The sequence below is a fragment of the Procambarus clarkii genome, chromosome 10 (genome assembly GCF_040958095.1).
Source record: "Procambarus clarkii isolate CNS0578487 chromosome 10, FALCON_Pclarkii_2.0, whole genome shotgun sequence".
Taxonomy (NCBI): domain Eukaryota; kingdom Metazoa; phylum Arthropoda; class Malacostraca; order Decapoda; family Cambaridae; genus Procambarus; species Procambarus clarkii.
In genome coordinates, this window is record NC_091159.1 from 33706456 (window position 1) to 33728197 (window position 21742).

General features: G+C 38.3%; 1 protein-coding gene across 3 annotated transcripts in view; it reads right to left on the reverse strand.

The window, feature by feature from the left end:
- Positions 1-1208: 1208 nt before the first annotated feature.
- The window catches only part of Gdap2 (ganglioside induced differentiation associated protein 2), a 180509-nt gene continuing 159975 nt past the window's right edge, over positions 1209-21742 (reverse strand). For all 3 annotated transcript variants that reach the window (XM_045726414.2, XM_069321846.1, XM_069321847.1), the window contains 5 exons: positions 19237-19390; positions 17629-17768; positions 12464-12569; positions 8048-8140; positions 1209-7033 (listed from right to left, as the gene is read on the reverse strand). In XM_045726414.2, coding sequence (XP_045582370.1) covers positions 6989-7033; positions 8048-8140; positions 12464-12569; positions 17629-17768; positions 19237-19390 — 538 coding nt within the window. In that variant the 3' untranslated portion in view covers positions 1209-6988. The remainder of the gene's footprint in view (positions 7034-8047; positions 8141-12463; positions 12570-17628; positions 17769-19236; positions 19391-21742) is intronic.

The following is a 21742-nucleotide window of genomic DNA, read 5'->3' on the forward strand; positions in this document are numbered from 1 at the left end:
AAGGGGAGTAGTCAGGAGAGTCAAAGGAGGAGCAAGGTCGGGGCCCAATGCAGTGGGGGATACAGAGCCCGGTTTTCCAACACAGTCCGACTTGGGGGCTTGGTCGCCCACTCCACGAGCCCAAGAAGGTACAAGGGGAACAGTATTCAACATAAAAACGAGAGTAAATACTTTCATTCTCGAATGTGCCCCCACACCCACCAGAGTCATAATTAGAGAATAGGACACCCAACAAGATGCATGTTGCCAGTCTTGCCGGGGCCCCCCAGGGCCCCGGCAAGACTGGCAACTCACCAAGACTATACTCACAAGACTGGCAACTCAAGACTATACTCAACACACCCCTGGGTGTGTTGTGAGTATACACCCCAAAAACGCCTTAAGAACCATCAGTCCAAGATCGGGTTCAGTGACGAAAGAAGGACTGACAATAAAAGTGTCCCCTTGCTCGAGACACTGGGTACCACAGTTCTACGGGCGAGAGAATATGCCTCCTCAAACACCCGGGCATCAAAACAGAAGGTCTAAAGAATAATCAAAACATGCAAAAGGTTAGCGGGAAATGAGAAAGGAGAAGAGGGGCGGGGGGGGGGGGGGGGGGGGGGAGGGGGGAAGAGAGAGAAAAATGAAACCTAAGGAAAAGTTATCCGGCATAATTCGAGAAGAGAGCAGCAGGAGCATAAGTCTTCAAAAGAACAGAGGACTGACCTAAGGAGCATCACACTCCGGCAGCCTCCCACTAAGCCCCTCCACGATGACAACGGGCCGGATAGGGAGGGGTACGAGGGTGAGAACTGAGTAAGCAGATATATATTGCATTACATTTCTCTTCCGAGCCTCACCCACTACAGAGCCCAACAAAGGGAATTATAAGACTCGGACAACCCCAGGGGTATTACTGGGAGCGAGTATACAGGTAACTAGTGTCTAGTCTGAATGATAACCCAGGGACCAATATGGAGCCCGACCTGCTTGACCAATTACCCGGGCTTCCCAATTTATTTAGTTGGGCCTCACTGAATCTCCTGTTTTATTCCTATCCATCCACAATAGTAGCTTGTTGACCTTGAATGGAAGCCGATAGTTAAGCTTGTGTCCAACAAGAGAAATTATAACATTTCTGAAATGGTTTACTTAACAAAACCAATAAGCTTGATGGAAAATAGGTTTTCTGTTTGGCCTCCAAAAATAGGTAATAATGTACAACATTATATATTTTTAACTATTTATATACTGTACTGCATTATTAACATGGCAACATAAAATCCACTAACCTATATATTGTACATGTAAAGCAAAACTGATAAACAACATACAGCATATGTGAATGATAAACAAATTTCACAATTGCATTGAAGAATGACTGAGGTAACCAGGACAATTGTCTGAGGTTTAAGACACGATGCCTGTTAACACAACCGACAAGATAGAAAAACAACCTGAATAAGCTAATCTTAATATACAAAGTTCACATTTTTGTAATGGAATATTTGCTCAAAAATCTTAAAATTGTACTAAAAGTATAGGAATGCACAAATTTAGAGATTGAAAATTATCTTTTTATTACATACCTGAATTAACATCTCACCATGGAACAAAGGAATAGGGAGTTGCAGGAGTAATTAGCCAAACACAAATTAATTCTAAAAGCAACAGAAAAGTTAAATCATAAAATTATAAAATAATCTACAGTATTCATATACTTGGTAATAGCTTGTTTTGTCATAAAAAGTAGGCAGTCTAAAAATTTAGCTTAAAAAAAAAAAAAATAAAAAAAAATGTACATATATATTTTTGGCAATTCATACTGATTAGTATAACTAGATTAATTTGATTTATTGCCAAAATGATAGTAATTTTTACATGACATCTTTGCTTAACAAAAAGTTAGCTAATTTTACATTATATTCCATACAAGGTAAAACTATTACGTATCCATATTTTGGGAGCACACTTAGTACACAACTGCAAATCAAACTGCTACAGCAGAAAGAACAAGAAATCTAAATAAAGATGAAATTTATAATGCAACATCTTTGACTTATGATTACAGCTAGACTATGGCACACCACACTTTCTAGTTAATAGTTACATCAAGAGGAAGAGTCTTGATGCATGCATCGCTTAGTTTTCCCTAATGCAATGGGGAAAGCAAACCTTTACAATGCTTATAATTTTATATTGCTACATGGTACAAGGCATTAAATAAACTCTTCCTTTTCAATACAATCACAATGGATCCATGTTTAGCCAATATTTTTATAATGCGTATTAGAGTTTTATATCATGTATTATTCCCTTTCATCACATTGTTTATTGTGGATTCCATGTGAATGCATTAATCACAGTTGACTGGACACTACCACTATTGGGAAGTAACTATATATAGCTGCCTAGGTTATACATTTTGTCCAGCGCCTCAGTGATATTTTCTAGATTAGACACGCATACACAAAGGCTAGGAAGAAATGTTCAACAGACTGTATCAACTACAAAAATACAACTTTTCTGGTAATAACCCTCTTATTCGTATCAAGGGGAAAGGGGAAGGGTGTAAATATGTATTGTGCCCATACAAATCTTGGATAACAACAGTTCTTCTCTTAAAATACACTAACCTTCCCTTGCATTGTTCCTTTACACAAGGGTACACAAGGGTACAAGAAAAATTCCACTGCTGACTGTACACAACTCTGACATGTGTTGTGTAGTCTACAACAGTATTAATTCATCGATTACAACATGTGAACACACCAAGCAGCACAGCTGCAGCGATTCATCACACAAGGATTTCTGGTCTTTCTTTTTATTAAAACTGGTGTACTGTACAGTATTTCATGCTGTGTTAAGAGCATAACCTAGAAAATTACCATTACTGAATATTTAGGGATATACATCAAAATTGCATATTTAAGTACTCTAATGAAATTGAAAATATCAGTCATCCTTTACAATAATTTTTCTATATGCAGATGAGGGGTCACAATAATGTGGCTAAAATTTGTTGACCAAACCACACACTAGAAACTGAAGAGACGAGGACGTTTCGGTCCGTCCTGGACCATTATCAAGTCGCAATCGACTTGCTAATGGTACAGGACGGACCAAAATGTCATCGTCTCTTCACTTTCTAGTGTGTGGTTTGGTCAACAAATTTTTCTATAATTTAACATTATATTTTGTTAAACTCTAACATAATAAACAAGAATGTATTAATATCCAACAAGTATAAAATCTATAACTATGTTATCAAATATAACAAAGGAGCTAGCAATCTTCCTTAACTACAAAGTATCTTAACTGAACTATGGCCATACAAAACAAATACAATATCAAGTTTTCATAATAACTACAGCTACATTTTAAGTAAGGTTCTCATGGCACTAATATCACAAAATAAAACCTGTTTCTAGATCCTCCACAGAGACGAGAGCTTGCTCCCATAACATGCAACTGTAGGAGGTAGTGCAGGCCTTTTGTAAGTTTATGCAAGTGAATTTTTGTTGATAAGCATGGCATTCATCAACTCCTACTCGATAATAGTATTACTGCACGAATTCGTTTATCCAGATTCAGCTAAACCGGATATTTGGGTTATCCGGCCAAAACTACATCTGGATAATTTTCTTGGAAAAACTTTGCAACATCCGGATTGTGATCCAGATAACCGTTAGTTTGGCTGGATACCGCGGACAGGCATAGAGTTTAAATCGAGTCTGGATAATTTTCTGGCAAAACTTCGCCATATCCGGATAACCGGAGATTAGGTTATACAAATTTTAAAAAAATTACACATTTGAAGATCTACATTATCAAACAAGAAGAAACTGCAACAAGGTAAGCTTTAGTTTTGCTTTTAAGTTATATTTTTGAGTGTTGAAGTTCAAATTATGTTGATTGGGGTACAAAAAATTGTGAATGTGAATTTTTTTAACTTCCCCTGTAAGCATTCTGGCTTATCCAGATGGAAGGGGGGGCCTTCCCATATATAGTCTGGATAATCGAGTTCATACAGTACTTTGAATAACTATAACCAACAGGAAATATTCAAGGAAGCTGACAGCATTGGCTTCCATTAGTATCAAATGATGCATTAAGGCTTGTATGTCTTGCAACATGGATGAACTACCATTTCTTACCTACAACAAAAGCTTGCAAATTAAATTATGGGAAAAAGTTATTTATTAAGTGTTAAGGAGTAAACATTTTATTGTTCAATCGAAAACTTTGCTGAGTAAACAACACTAATTATATCTTTGATACTCATTTTCTCTACTGTAAAGAATCAATATCTTTATTCAAATAACATGAATCTAATTAAAAGGATCTTTTCTAAAAAACCTTAAACCATTGTAATTTATTATAAGTAGGTCAAACAAAAATTAACCCACAATTGGCAGCCACATTAAATACAATTCTAAAACTTCAACCAATTTAGTGATGCTTCAAATTTGAAGATGCTGTACAATTAAACATCTTTATTCATCTCGAATGCCAATTGTCAAACTTGAAACTAAAATGGTTTACCTATTCCAAAATTCAAAGACATTTCCAAATTCAAAGACATAATCCAAAAACATTTATCTAGCAGGCATAAGGCTACCTGATAAATAATTTTTAATAGCAATAATAATTCTATAGAGTATAGTTTTAATGTATTGGAAGTATATGTTGGAGTAGAATAGTTAATATGAAGCTTGCAGGTATTTACAGGATTATCAACAGTCTCAATGGAACTTTTAACATACAATATAAAAACAAATGCTAAAAAAAAAACGTTTTCTATATTGAAAAATGTGATCTACAAACTTATTCTGTACAGCATAATATGCATTATAAAGAATGCAGTTTCAGGTCTAACATACAAGTCAAAATCCAGTAAAGGTGCTCAAATATGATGCTTAGACCATTTGTATTCTTGCCTTCTGCCAGAGGACATTCATAATTTTTAAGACAATATCAAGATTTTTGTTCAAGCTTCATAACCCATCTTAAAATGCTTACATCAAAATAGTACAATTTCCATTGGCTTTCAAAAATATTAGAGCCAAAGCATCAGTTCCCAAAGACCTGTACAAAACTTGAGCATGTCAAAATGTGGCACTTGAAATGTTGAATGCTTGCAACCAGTGATTATTGTTACACAGGAATCCTCTAAGCTCCCTAACTTAAATAAATGGAATCAGGTAAATGGAATCCCTAACTGTTCCTTCATTAACTATTCTTCATTTTCCCATCACTTGCAAAGAAAATGATCTAATTAATTAATTAGATTTAATGATTTAATTAATTAATAAATAAATTAATTTATTTATATATATATATTTTAAACAAAATTTTGCAAGATTGTTAAATAAAATTCTGAGAGCTACTGTACTTGAGAATTACCTTTTAACACTGGCATAGTCAGACCATTCTGGATTACTACTTCATTTGCATGAAAATAAAATAAATTCATTAGTTATTCACTGAAATAAAATGTTCTCATGATGCACTTAATCTTGTGTAATTCCTTACCATTTGATATGCAAATTGTGTATACAGGAAGTAAATATAGTACATGCTAAAAAAAATGTTATGTCCTTTCCTCCATCAATGCAATTATTCATAAGATAATTTGTTCATTCAGTTATTTTGCAATTTCAACCAAAAAACACATTACTAGGCTAGGACTATAATGCAGTATAGTTACAATATCCTAGATGGCATTATGCTCACTATCATATCATATCCTGTCCATGGCATCATTAATCTCTGAATACCTAACTTCAACAGTTTGGCACAACACGTATATGAACAGGTAAAAGCAATGACATACAACATGCAAGTCCTCTCTATGCAAGATATTCATCTTATACACCCAATAAAACATTAATAATTTCCCTCTCGTACATTAAATTGGGTCCTCCCTGAAGAATTTAACTTGTGCCTCTGTTGAATTGCAGGTATATAATTTACAATGTTTATTGCATTCTCAGTACCAAAAAGCAGGGGTCTTCCCAAACTATGTACTAGCTCAAAGTTATATTCATGCCATTTTTAAACTGATAAGAGTTCTTTAGTTCAGAATTTTGACCTCTATTGATCATGCTAATGATATTTTTACATGATTCATCCTACAAGTGTGACAATTTTTAAATATACTTCAGTGCCTACTGATGCTGGCCTACACCGAAATATCCTTTCGTAAAGTGCAGCCTAAAATCTTGACTATAGACGAGAAAAAAAAATTCATAAAATATTTACCATTAATTTGCAAACTATTAAGAGATTTGTCATCAGTAATGTATATCAACATACTTCACAAGTGAACATTGAATCTTAATGAATATGTTTGCCTTGCATCCCAGTATGGACCGAGCCCCAAAATAAAATCACAGCTAATAGGATATGTTCATTTACATCCAAATTCTTATATGCAATCTTTACTCAGACCTGCATACTAAACAAAACAAGACAAAGTACAAATGACCTGACAAATCATTTCTATACAGATATTGAGCATCAGATCTTCCAGTCAAATCTTGTGTAGCCACATTTACAAAAGTAAGAATTTGAGGCGACTCTCCTCTTGGATGTTTCTGTTTTGATTATACTATGCCTCAATAATCCTAAATGTGCACGCTACTTAAGGTGAACACTTACGTACACAACACGTTTCATTCCTACCCAAATTACACTTTATAAGTACTTGAACCTATCATTCTAACTTTTGGAAACAAGGCCACAATATGAGGAAGGTATGGCAATACCTATACTGTAGAACATGACTATGATAAATATGGGCTATATTCAAGGTCAGTGTAATAAGAAACTTCATAGTATTGCTGAAAAGTTGAATCAATATAAATTCAACAATGAATGATTCTCAATAACAATTCTTACCTCTTCCAAGAAATGCATGCATAAACAATCATCTACCTGCATCTCCAAATGATATAAACCATGGAAAGGTAATATTTAAAGTCTGCTTGGATTAATAACCTCTTCAAGATGGCACAGCACCAGGCCTGTAGTAACGAATGCCGTTGATCTGAAAAGGATGGATACCTGTTTATATACTAGTTATTTTAATAATAAAATTATGAATTTACAGTTATTAATACTAATGCTTATACAGGTGATACATATATAAAGCTTATATACCCCCCCAATTATCAAAATCAAAAAATCAAAATGTTTATTCAGGTAAAGTACATACATACAAGGTGAGATACAAACATTGATGGATTTATTGATAGAGCTAGTACATACAAAGTCTAAAGCCAATATTACGCAAAGCGTTTCGGGCAGAACAAAATGCGCTATGTTTTGTGATTATGAATGTATCATTCCTCATCATTCCTCATTATGAGTGAGTTATGTTCTGAGACTGACTTAAGCAGTTATTCGGAACGCGGATCGAGATTTTCCATAGACGCAATGCTATAAAAGGGAGATGCGTTCCCGGTACACCCATAATTTTCACTAAACTAATATTTTTAAGACATCTAATATAAAAAAATAAAATTATTTACCTTGAATGATGGAGTTATTCTGCTTGTCAAAGTTAGCTGTTATTGAAGAGTGAAGTGGTATAATTACATGAATACTGTGTTTGTTTTTAGTTTCTGGTGATCAGAGACCGCATTTTAACAATACAAGAAAAAAAAATTTGCGGAGAATATATTTTTGGTGCACAGCGGGACTGTCATATTTTAAGGCTGTGCAGCACAGTGCTTAAGGCACTTTGTGCAGTGCATTGGTTAAGAAGAAAATGATGTGCTGCCCCAACAATATAATAAAGTGGCAGATTTTTTTCTAGTCAGTAACATAATTGCCATGTGTATCATGATTCCATGGATGCAATACAAAACGACAAACAAATAGGGATGAGTAGCGAGGGTACAAACTGCTATTCAGAAAAGCAGTCTCCAGGCTTAGTAATACAGTGTCATTGTCCAGTGTCCACAAAAGAGTTAAAACAGCCTCAACAATTTCAAGAACTTCCAAACATATTCATAGAAATATATGAATGAAAAACACATTACAAATGGAAGCAACTTACTGTCATGTCATGTTCAGTAATATAAGCAGGGATTTCCAGTTGGTCTGGGTCGATAATATCATACAAGTATTCCACACCTGGTACAGAGTGAACCTGGAAATAAATAAAAATATTAAATACAATTTAAAATTAAATTTTCACACAATTCAAAAATTTTAAAAAGGAAATGTCAAACTGATTATGCAATCCTCATTCTACAAAACAGAAGACGAGATAAAATGTTGAGAAGTCTTGACAGGTACCATAATCATCATGGGACCATTTTTTTTTATATTCCTGCACGGGCCCTAAGCCTCTGGCTGGCCCACCAAGTATTGCTTGTTTCTGTTTTACTTGGGCGGAGTACGAGTATTTACGACTCGTATGGTCGCTTCGGTAAGATTTTGTCCCAGGTGTTTAGCAACAACAACTGCTCTGTTGAATCTAAGTTGAAATCTTAATGGATTTGTTACTCTGCACTGTGTTAGATAATGTTCCAGTGGTCTGTCAGGTATTTCTCCACAGTGCTGACATTTCCTCTCATCTTCCGGAACTTTTAAGCCTCTTTCCCATGCACATGGATATCCAAGCCCGATGCGATGTAAGCGTACTTCTGTTGTTCTACTGCTCCCTTTCATGAAACTAAGTGGTTCATAGTTGGTTAAATTCTTGTACCAACTCACAGATCCTGATGTTGCAACTGCTATATTATGGTCACTGTACATCTTTTAAATTGCTCTGTTTCTAATTACTTTCTTAATCTGTGATAGACTCTGTAGTATGTAAATGTCTACATTTCTTCTCTTAGTTGCAAGTTTTGCAACTACATCTGCAATGTCATTTCCTATTATTCCCACATGACTTGGCACCCAGTTGATAAGTACCCGTCGGCCTTGTCGTTTGAGTGTTTGCATTAATGATATGACATTTGTGATCAGATGGGTGTTATCACATTTGTGTTCTTGTTGCAAGGTTTCAATAGCAGTTCTCGAATCTGTACGTATAACATCATGTCGGTATTCAGCAAGAGTATGTTTCAAAGCCTTTTGAATAGCTAGCATCTTTGTTTGTAAAATCAAACACCCATTTGAGAGTCTCCAACTATTTACAGAGTTTCCTTCTTTAACTGCAGCTCTGGTTTCTTGTCCCTGCTGATCTACTGATGCATCTGTGAAGTGAGTGAAGCTGTCAGATGCCAAGTTTGCTTCTATATGCATCTGTGCAATATTATGTAGCAGATGAGGATTTGTCTGGTTCTTTTTTCCTTCAAGAACCTTAATCTTAAAAGCCTGCTGGCAGAGTACTTTGTTATGCAACCAAGGGGCTTGCATAACAAAGTCTGCATGTATTATGTCGACACCCCTTTCAGTGATCGTGTTTGTTATATTGAATGTATTGATGGTGTTTAGGACTCTAGCACTCTTTATCTTGCAGGCACCTATGGTCACGCCTACAAATTTTCTACAATATACACCCCTACCAGAATCAGATAGCAACACCAAGTAAAATACCCTTCACTTCCACAAATAACAGTCTCCGTGGTGTAGTGGTAAGACACTCGTCTGGCGTTCCGCGAGCGCTATGTCATGGGTTCGTATCCTGGCCGGGGAGGATTTACTGGGCGCAATTCCTTAACTGTAGCCTCTGTTTAACGCAACAGTAAAATGTGTACTTGGATGAAAAAACGATTCTTCGCGGCAGGGGATCGTATTCCAGGGACCATAGGATTAAGGACTTGCCCGAAACGCTACGCGTACTAGTGGCTGTACAAGAATGTAACAACTCTTGTATATATCTCAAAAAAAAAAAAATAAATAAAAAAAAAAAAAAAAAAAAAAAAAAAAAAAAAAAAAAAAAAAAATACAATAACATTCTTCTTTTTGTCATGGGTCTGTTCCTTCTGCCTACATTGCCTTTCCTGGTGACATGCTGGCTGGGGGTTTCTCCTGCGTTCTGCCCACTGGGAGCAATGCTTAGTGTCCTGCTTTATCCTTGGATTGTTCAGGTGGGAGCTTTGTGAGGCCGATGTTCTTGGTTCCTTGTTTCAGTGCCTGGCTCTTGCCGACTTGCTGGGTAGTTTCATTTGCCTTCCTGCTCTTTGCAGGCCTGCTCTGTCCACTGCTTATAGCATTTTCTACTTTTCTGGCTTTTTGGGCCTGGGTAGTTGTTTAGATTGCCCTATAGAAGTTGCCACCTAAAGAGTAGTGTCCTGGCTCTTACTGTTCTTTCTTGCCACAGTCAGCCCTTCTGTTTTACTTACCATGCTAACAAAGGCCAGATATGGAGGGATGCCCTCCATGATATCCAGTGTCAAATGTAATGAAATGCCTCTTTTTGGTGGGTCCCCCTCTGTATCTCAACATTCAGAGGTATTGGGGACTCGCTTAGGGGAGTCAACCACAGGATTTGCGATAACAAAGGAACAGGCGACCTTGTCTGAAAAGGAAACAAACCGTCCTCCGTACCCAGTACAGAGGCACAGGTAGAGGAGAAACCAAAAGATGGAGAGTAAAGGCTTGGTGGTACCAGAGCTAAGCTTGGTAGGGGGGTGGGGGTCCGACAGCTGAATGGACAGCGCTTGGGATTCGTAGTCCTAAGGTTCCGGGTTTGATCCCCGGTGGAGGCGGAAACAAATGAGCAGAAGTTTCTTTCACCTTGATGCCCCTGTTCACCTAGCAGTAAATAAGTACCTGGGAGTTAGACAGCTGCTATGGGCTGCTTCCTGGGGGGTGTGCAACAAAAAGGAGGCCTGGTCAAGAACCGGGCCGCGGGGACGCTAAGCCGCGAAATCATCTCAAGATGACCTCAAGATAACCTCAAGATTCGGAAAGCAACTGAAGGGTCCTACACAAAAAAAAAAAATTATATTTTTTAATTATATAATGTACACAGTTATTACAGTAATCCAGTACTAGAACACATTTACTTTAGATGTACAGACTTATCTGAAATGAGAATGAGGAAACTTAAACCCTGGGCTGCACACTAAGTTAATAGCCGACATCCCTGCGGTAAACAAAAAAATAAATTTTTTTGAAAAGCTAAATTTTTCTTTTGACAATGTTAATTAGCATCCAGGAAGCACAAAAATCCAAACAAGTCATTTTTTCAGTAGAAATGAGGAATAACTCAATTTATGCCACACAGGAATAACTGCAATTTATTTTCATTGTTTCTCACTTTATATAGTTTGTTCTAATACGTTGCACTGATGTGTCAAAGATGAAGTTCATTCGGTATAACTTTGAAAGCACAAGTATGTACAGATAAACATGTGTATCTGTACATACTGAAACTAAATACACACACTGTATTTATTAATATTAATACAGTATATATATATAAGCCTAAATCCTATAATTGGACATAGCACACATTTTTGTCTGAAATATATAATACTAATTACTCATTTGCTGTTAAAATTTCAGTGTCTGCTGGTATGGCTGCCATGCACATTCAGACACTGGATGGTGATGTTGCCAGAAATGCTTTTTTTTTTTTTTTTTTTTTTTTTTTTTTTACCAAGGCCCTATAAGAAAAATGAGGGACTCAAGATTGTTTTTGTAATGGGGGATTGTTACTAGAGGCCCGAGGCAGCAATTGTGAGCCCTAAGATTGAGCAAAACTTTGAAATCTTATGCACTTCCTTAATACAGTACAATACTGTACTTCATATGATATGCACATATATGTACCATCGAAAAGTATTATAAAGTATTACAGTACTGTATTACTATTATTATTATTATAACATTTTATTCATAAGATTTACAAAGGATCAGATTACAGTTATGAAACACACACATTATAATCAGTGACATGCTTTTGCCGAATCATTGTCTGGTGGATATGTTATATACTAAGCAACTTACAAAACCACATTACCTTAAATAAGTAGAAAAAATCATATAAATAGTTGGAAGCATGGCGGTTTAAAAGTGGCTTTGCCCATAATGACGTTCAATTCTGTTGCTGGCAAATGGCAGCATTTACTGGATCTACTAATCTCTTTCAAAGATTAGGGGACTCGGCAAACATAATAAGGTGTGAAGCATTTTTCTATGCACATGTGAGGATACTGCGCATACTGCAGCAAAGGCAGCATGCAATCTCCTTGATCTGACAGCTATTGCATTTTGAAGTCGAGGGGGGGTTCAAGCCCCCATTCAGGCCCTCTTTTTTTTTTCCACCCATCTCCCTCTTGAATAGTGCTATCTTGCATTGGATCTGATTATAACCTCCCCCCCTGCCTACAATGGCCTGGTCTCTGTCACCTATTTTGAATTGTGATGGCACACCAGTTGAACTGCTAGCATCTTATACACACTTCTCTAGCTACTATTTCGTGCCTTAAAGTAATGTACTAGATTATCTACATTTCTAGATACAGCAACTTTAATTGACATTGATATGCTTTCATATTAAGATACAACTAACCTTATGCTTGATCTGGGGTGCCATGAAAGTTGTAAACCACCAAGTCATTATCTTTGTCCATAAGGTTGGGTGCACGATGTAGAAAGCTTTTAAATTCTTCTTGTATCTGTGATAAAGGAAACATTTGGTCTTTAATTGAAATCATGCAGCAAATCAAATGAATTTAGCAAAACCAACATTTTATACCTAACAAATAAACCAGCATTGAATGCAATGAAATGCCTAATTTTGGTGGGTCCTTGGAGGCTCCTTGTTGCTAGTGTTACAGTGTCATCTACATAACACGTGTCAAGATTTCTTGCTCTCAAGTCATACTCTTAACTTTTCAAACACGTCAGATAGTTAAAATTACATGACCAGAATATAATTTTTAATGTTCTAGCACTATGCAAATATGAAAAAGGGATAGCCTACCTGGCCATATTTCAAACATGGCATCCAGTAGTGTCGTCTTGGCAGGATTTTGGTACCAAGAAAGCTCAGTCTAATTAGCCTAGATACAAGAGTACAATATGACTGGCTAGAGGTTGTACAAATCTGGCACTCAACATGTGACCTGGGGTCACGTAACAGATGAAAGGGAGTCGTGAGTGGCTCATTGATCCAGAGGGATGTCTCTATCACTTAAGCCGTGAGGGGTACTTCAGATTGCTACCGAATAGTGAGGGATTTGTCTTTATGCACCATGTCAGGCCAACATTCAGAGCCTAAAGCTGAGACAGAATAAGGTTGTGACCCTGTTATCTTCAATTAGATTTTGATGAATTTCCCAAGAGCCTGTACTATGCTAATGGCAAGATTCTTGATTGCAGGATCTAGGTGTAACTTGGAAGATGTCAGTGGTCAAGAACCAGAGTATTCACCTAGTTGTACTCAATTAGTTGTGCTTGCTGGGGAAGGGGGGGGTTGAGCTTTGGCTCTTTGGTCCCGCTAACGTCTCGGTCGTCAATCTACTGGTGTACAGATTCCCGAGCTTCTCAAGCTCCATCATATCTACATTTGAAACTGTGTATGGAGTCGGCCTCCACTACATTACTTTCTAGTGCATTCCATTTACTAACTACTCTGACACTGAAAAAGTTCTTTCTAATGTCTCTGTGGGTCATTTGGATACTCGGCTTCCATCTGTCTCTCCTTGTGTGTGTACCACCCGTGTTAAATAATCCATCCTTGACTACCCTGTCAATTCCCAAGAATTTTGTATGTGGTGATCATGTCCTCCAGTCACATGAGGTGCAGTTCATGCAGCCTTTCCTCATAACTCGTGCCTCTTAGTTCTGAGATTAGCCTAGTGGTATACAGTACCTCTGAACTTTTTCCAGCTTTGTCTTTTGCTTGACATGATTTGGGCTCCATGCTGGGGCCTCATTCTCCAGGATTAACCTTACATGTGTGGTATACTGTATAAGGTTCTGAAGGATTTCTTACACAGGTTTCTGAAGGCAGTTTTGAGGTTAACCAGCCTTGCAAATGCCACCGATGTTGTTCTTTTTATGTGGGCCTCAAGAGACAGGTTTCGCATGATATCCTCCTATATCTCTCTCTCTGCCCATTTTATGAAGGACTTCATCTCCCATTCAGTATCCCGTGTCTGACCACCTATTTCCTCTGTCTAGTTTCCTCACCTTACATTTACTTGGGTTGAACTTTAGTAGCCATTTGTTGGACCATTCTTTCAGTTTGTCTAGGTCATCTTGTAGCTTTATACTATCTTCTTCTGTCTTAATCCTCCTCATAATTTTTGCATCATCAGCAAACATTGAGAGGAATGAGTCTATTCCCTCTGGGAGATCATTTACATACATCAGAAACAGTATAGGTCCAAGGACTGATCCCTGTGGGACTCCACTGGTGACGCCTCGCTACTCTGAGACCTCCCCCCCCCTCAGTGACTCGCTGTCTTCTGTTGCTTAAGTACTCCCTTATCCAGTGGAGTACCTTCCCTTTCACTCCCGTCTGCATTTCCAGCTTGTGCACTAGTCTCTTATGTAGTCCTGTGTCAAAGGTTTTCTGGCAATCCAAAAATATGCAGTCTGCCCAGCCCTCTCTCTCGCCTAATTTGTGTTGCCTGGTCATAGAATTCAATTAATCCTTTGAGGCAGGACTTACCATCCCTGAACCCATGCTGATGTTGTGTTACAAAATTCTTTTGCTCCAAATAAATTTGATTTCAGCTCCAGATTCGCTACAGATAGTGCAATAACATCAGTGTAGAAAATCACAACAGGGTGATTACTCCATAGCCAGTCTATGAGTTCTTAGCCAGTAATCAACAGGGTGATTACTCCATAGCCAGTCTATGAGATAGGGGCTGGCACACAGTGCCAGCCCCTATCAATGTAAGATTTATATGCAGCTAGAAAAGAGTTCAGTGTGAGCGACTGAAGTTCTTGCTACTCAAGTGACCGAGTCCAGTGAAGTCCTAATTGAGGAGTACAGTACCAGTGGTGATTAACTGCAACTCTAGTGACATTATTTGCAGTGATATTTTCAAGTCATAGCCTACAGAGTGCAAAATTCCCTAGTGCAAAAAAGGTTACAGTGATAGCCCAAGGATTATGTGGTGTCATTTCCCTACAGTTCTCACACAAATATCTACACCCGACATTCACACAAGATATGCCAACCCTGAGGATACGAGGACTATGAGAATAAGTGCAGACGCTCAAGGATGGGTCAAGGGAAACACTGTCATGTAGGGTCAAACAAATCCTTACCACAGTGGATAGGGACAAACAGTGGTAAGGATAAACTGGATAAGGGACAATAGATTGGACATTGTGATAAAACCAGTAGACAAAGGAGCCATAGTAGTGGTATGGACAACCAAAAACTAGACGGGAGGGGCTTTGCCAACTGGAGGACACCAATACATATCAACTGATATGAAACCCAGAAACAGCACTAGAAAATGCATGCAAGAGGAGCAGAAATCTGACACTAAAGTTGTATGCTAATGCAGATGAAACATGGGTAAGGGCAGGACTACTTATAGCGATGGCCAGGGATGCGTTCATAGCATTTGCTTCTAAAATACAGCCACTTAATGTTCTGGCCAAAATACACAAACCCATTAACTCATCAACATAGACATGGACAGGAAGACTTGTACAAAGTGGTTGCAAGTGGGCATAACCACCCGTGCGGATTGGCTGGTCATAAATAGCTGCCTCGTATGGGCCAATAGGCCTTCTGCATTTCCCTTTATTTTAATGTTCTTAAGTCACTGACATGACCTGTAGACTGTGTGCATAGCACTTCTAACACCGCTTTGGGCTTTTCACTGAAATAACTAAGGAACAACAGATTTCCTGGCAAGACTGCAAAACCACCAAAATCCAATTCCACTAGGGGTCACATCTCTTCTCTTTGAACGTTGTGTCCTTGAACCCTAGCAATCCCCAGAGGGAGGCAGCATGGCAGGTAGCGACCTTCTTTGACACGCATAAAGGACAGATTCAATTGGAGCTGTGTGATGTAGGGGTCTGGTGACCATCATTCAGAGTCCTGTTACAGGAATGTATACTACATATCATTAAAGTGTAAGTGTGTGTCCCTCATAATACTTAGATCACAGGTACAGCGACAGGAGCTAGTGTCAGTGTCAAATTTTTGCTCATATGGTGTTTTAGGAGCTTAGAAAACAGTATGCTTCAGCACCCCTTATCTACATCAGATACATAGACCACATCATTGGTATCATGGCAGGGGAGGAAAAGGGGGGGGGGGGGAGAACAAAATCTATGTGACTTCTTTGACTGGTCTAATGGAGTACATGGGAATCTTAAATTTACACTAAAAGAGTAGTGAATCAGATTTGGCTTTCCTGAACACAAGGGTCTACCGAGATAATAGGAGATTTCAAACCACTTCTACTCATATTTGCTGTTATGCCAGCCCCAAGCATTCAAACGATCCCTTCCCTACTCACCAGCAATAAGACTAAAATGAATAATAAGTGAAGTGGAAAAGCTGGAGGAAGTGTTAAATGAACTATGGGGGTTCTTTACCGATTGAAAGAATAGATTCTGAAACTATTCTCAGAGAAGTGGCAAGAAGACAGGCATTAAGAGATAGGCAATTATTAACCCGAAGAAATAACAAGCGCAATAGCATGGATAGACTGATCATACCCATGCTAAATGTACCCACTTTGGCTGGGCCGATATGTAGAGAACTCGACATCCTGTGGGGGTGGCTAAACAAAATACACGCGCAAAGTGGAAATTTTTCCAAGAAACCCACTAATGCTGGCCTAGCAGAAAGGTAAATCATTGGCAAACATCCTGGTGAGGCCTCCCCTTCCACTTCCCTAGGAACCAATATGATAGACTGCTGGATGAAAAATAATAAAAAAAATGGCTGTCAGGACAGTCATCAGGAACCGGACTCAACAAGGTTGGTAGGGATCCACCTTAAATACTGTCCAGGTAAGTAGCCTACAGAAGGTTACAAGGAGCAAATTGGTCATCTTCAGTTAAAAATCACATTTATCTAAATTTTTGTATTTTCATTTATTTTGCTACTAGTATACAGTATTTAAATGTTATTGTTTATATATTATTTAGTGGTCTGCATGTGTACAAAGATGTGTATTATTTTGAGGTTGATAAAAAAAAATGCTAAAGTGCTTTAATTAATGGCGATACATTCTGTGGACTAGAATCGTGGATGAAACCTAACATTAATTAGTCCATTTGGGCAAGGTTATGCTTTACATCATTAGTTTATACAATTATTTAAATTATACAATGGATATCACCATCTAGTTTTTTCTGGATTCTGTCCCACTGCATTTTATTGTCTTTATCCATATAAATATATACAGATTTATATACAAGTTCATGCAGCTTCCTACAGCATTTGTAGAACCACTAATTGAAGCTGCCACCTTCAAGAAGATATTTTTTATGTTAAAGGCTGACTTGAGGGAAGGTTACACAAACACCCCCATCCTGCCAGAGGAAATCTTCTGCCAAAAGAGAAACTAAAACTCTAGGGCATATTCATATATTCCATAATGAATATACAGTAAGGAAATTAACATTTAAATATATATGGGTCAAATTCAGAGACAAAGCTTTTGGTTATAGCAAATCATAATGAACTCCTCATTCCCTCCTTCCACACAGACCAAGCCTACACTACTTAATATTCCAACTTACTTGTATTCAAGAACCTCATAAACTTGTCTTATCCAGGAAAGGGATGGATGGTTTTCTGCCATAGTGATTGTGTGGAAGTACAGCACCACATAATCCCCTCTGACAAGTGGATCCAACAAGTGGATCAGGTACAAAAGTGCCTGAAATTTTTTATTTAGTTATGTAAGAGTCATAATAAACATTGGTTGTAAAACTACTATGGCAATGAAAAACGTACATTTGTTCATTATCAGTTAAGAAAGTGTAAGATTCTAGGCTTGAAAGATTGATTTTTTAATTAAATTAAAAAAAAAATACAACATGATGTGAGAAAATTGGAGCAATGAAGGGATTTGAACCCCTGATCTGGATACTCCCAAGCCATGCCCCTTACCTTTGGACCACAACTTGGTACAAGTTACACAACCTGGGATTCCACTGAACCCATCATGAACAGCCCTAGCTCCTGTACCAAGTCCACTTCGGGTTCACCATAGCCCGTGCTACCTGGAACTTTTTGTTCCGAGTAACTGAATCTATAACAACAAGATTCCACAGGACATCTGGAGGCCCCTGCTGAAGTGAGTCTAGGTTTTACAGTATAACCCTCATGCACTTTGGTATGATAAAGAACCAGAGTGCATGGGATTATATGTAAAACCTAGACTGGCTCCAGTAGGGACCTCCAGAGGTATTTGTGAATTCAATGAAATCCCAGGTTGTTTTACTCTTACCATGTTGTGGTCCAGAGGCAAGATGCACAACTTAGGAGTGCCATCCAGAGTGCCAGGTTGAGGGTTCGAATTCCCTTATTGCCCCATTTAATTTTCTCATTGATATATCATGTTTATCATGTTAGTGATTTCCTTGTGTAACTATATGTGATATCAATACAACAATCAACCTAATACATTTTGTCTGGTGAATAAATAACAGCAGAAGGCTTCAGTTCTACATTATCTACTCTAATCAGCTTATATCATAAGCATAACTAACTAATTATCAAAAGACGGCACCAAGGCGAGGAGACTATGTAGCATCATAAGCATAAGAGTGGCCATGTCCATATCTTTTTAAATTCAAAATCCATTAAACCAGTTTGCAACTTTAAACTGACCTCTCTCTAAAGCACAATACTGTACAGTGAAAATTTGAACTTGCAAAAATCCCTTACTTTACCAAGTAAGTTCTCCATATCACAATCTACACTTGTGGGTATTTAACCAATTTTGAGCAGCATGTGACGCAAGCCAAATGGGACGTGTATCGCCTCTTTTCTCCAAAGTTCTCTACACAAATTGGTACATTATATCTAAAACCTCTGCCATGATCTTGTTTTACATGCCTAATACTTTTCAATTGTTACTCTTGCTGATTTAATAAGCCTTCATATGTGTTTCTAATTATTGATTCCTAAAGCTCCTATTGCCAAAAATAAAGCTCTATGCACAAACAGGCTACTGGACCCAATATTATTTCAAGACAAATATGGAAAAACTATGAATTGTAAGGTATCAGAAATAAAATTTTGTATTTAACAAGAAAACGTTTAGAAAAATGTGAGCTAAACTCACATTTTCTCGCAAAAGAAAAAATGCTAAACTTAATACAACAACACAAGTAACACACCTTCTCCAAGTTTATTTCAGTGAACTTAAACCATTTGCCAATGAAGATGATCACAGGTCGTCCAAGTTTATCTACACCACACTGGTACAGGCAGCCAATTCCTGAAACCTCGCTCAGATCTTCATTTTTGGCACGTCGCAACAGACGCTCATACCTGTTGAGGAAAAATTGTTTGCATTAATTTCACAATTTAGTTAATTTCATTATCATTTTTTTAGGCAATGTGAGCAAAAGAAAAATGTGAGCAGAAGAAAAAAAATGCTAATCTCAAGAAGGTCTTCAAGAAAACCATATCAAGACGAGGCTCAACAATACTTGGTAGGCTGTGGTAGAACATTCATTACATACAGTGGCAAGCTGTCTGTTGAGAATGTACTGAACTATGATAAAAATTAAGGGCATGGTTAGGTTATCTTTAGATGATTTCGGGGCTTAGTGTCCCCGCGGCCCAGTCCTCGACCAGGCCTCCACCCCTAGGAAGTAGCCCATAGCAGCTGTTTAACTCCCAGGTACCTATTTACTGTTAGGTAACAGGAGCATCAGGGTGAAAGAAACATTTTGCCCATTTGTCTCTGCCTCCACCAGGAATCGAACCTGGAACCTAAAGACTACAAATCCGAAGCGCTGTCCACCCAGCTGTCAGCCGCCTGCTGACGGTTAAGATATAATTAGGCAAAAGTAGAGATAAGGAATACTTTATGTACATCAGTAAGGGTTCCGACACTAATACTACAGTTGGAGCTGTATACTGAATTTCCAAGACAGATGCAAATGAATTCAGCTTCAATCTCAAATTTAATAATCAAAAAGATTAAAAAATATATCTCGTCTAATATAAACAGAAGATTTCAATAAAGACCTATGCCAGTCATAAAGCTCACAAGTTGCTAGTGTCAACTGGGCTGATAAGGGCATGTGTGCTAGCAACACTGCAAATCAGACATGACATGGCTGATCTCGTTGAAACGTAAAATACAGCAATGAACTATTTGGAGGACACAGCTTTAAAAGGTCAGATGTAACACAAACAACGAGGCCATTGACAAGCCACTGTCAGAGATTGCATTTCTGAGCTAGCTTACACATAGTTGATAAAAGTAGAAAATCAATATTTTGATCTTAGTAATTTTCAGAAAGTGCACGAGTGTGCAAAAAAAAGTTCTCTCTCTCTCTCTCTCTCTCTCTCAGTATAGCAGATAGGGTGAAATTATGTGTTTTTGGAAAGCAGACACCTTCAGCTGTCCAAGAAACTAATGATCGTTGCTGTAGCATTTCTGGATAAATAGTTACAGGTTCAGCCTGAATTCTGGTATCAAGTTGTAAAAAGAAAAGAAAAAAAAAGAAAAAAGAAAAGAGAAAAGAAAAAAGAAAAAAGAAAAAAGAAAAAAGAAAAAAGAAAAAAGAAAAAAGAAGAGAAAAGAAAAGAACAGAAGAGAAAGAGAAGGAGAAGAAGAAAGAGAAAAAGGGGAGGGAAAAAATAGAGAGAGACAGGGACTGTCCTGAGGTGACTGTCGCCATTATGTCACGTCGCTGGCAGGTTTCCTGGGATATGGCGAGGCATGAGGCCTCGGCTGATGCTCGAAACTAAATGGCCATGTCACACACAGGGGACGCCTGGGGCCCTATGCTCTTCCCGCCCAAAGCGGTGCCATTCTGTCCTCTAGCGCTGTCTTAGGTAGACGTGGACCCTCTGTTCTGGCCAGAGCAGGGGATTATTCCTGTCTACATCAAAGTTCAGCCACCTGAAGTGTATCTCCCCCATCCCTACCTTATTGTCACAGACTGGTAATCGCAGGGTGCTGGTAGATGTCACATAACGAAGATACAAGATAGAAGTCTTGGCCGTCACACGTGTTACCCCACAGGTGCAACCGGACTGTGTCAAGTAATCGGTGTTCATCGGCTTCATCTAGACCGATCCATCACCTCATCACTGAGTAAACTGTGGGAAAGAGATCGAGCAATGCGATTCCAAGTGGTCGAGTGAAATTCCGTCAGTGATATTCAAATTATTGGGGGATTGAGGACTCTATATATTTTTCATCCACTCTGTTGGTTCCCCGTGCACCTCTCACCTAGTGCCCAAGGATATTTCAGCGTCCATTCAGTCAGCCTTCGGCAAAATCACGATAGTGTGTACAGTATACCCGGTGTACTGTTATAAGCGCGCTCCTGAATTCATCAGTGCGGGAGCCAGGCGATTCTCTACTTAGTGTCTCGTGGCTACACCACCCGTGCCACACTCGCTGCCCGAGGCAGCCCCAGCCACCTCACAAAGCAGCACACCTTAGCCGCACCTCAATCTACCTTGCTCACCTCACTCTGTCGTCTCCTTTGTCTTCTTTGTATCAAATCTCCTTTGTAAGATTGTATTACATTCATCTGTTTAGTCAGTTATAGTTTGTATCATATACTGTTAAACAGCTTGATGCCTCCAAATAGCCTCTACAAATTGCCTTTGCACTTAGCCTGTCACGTAGGTAATTACACAAGTGTAGTTAATGGA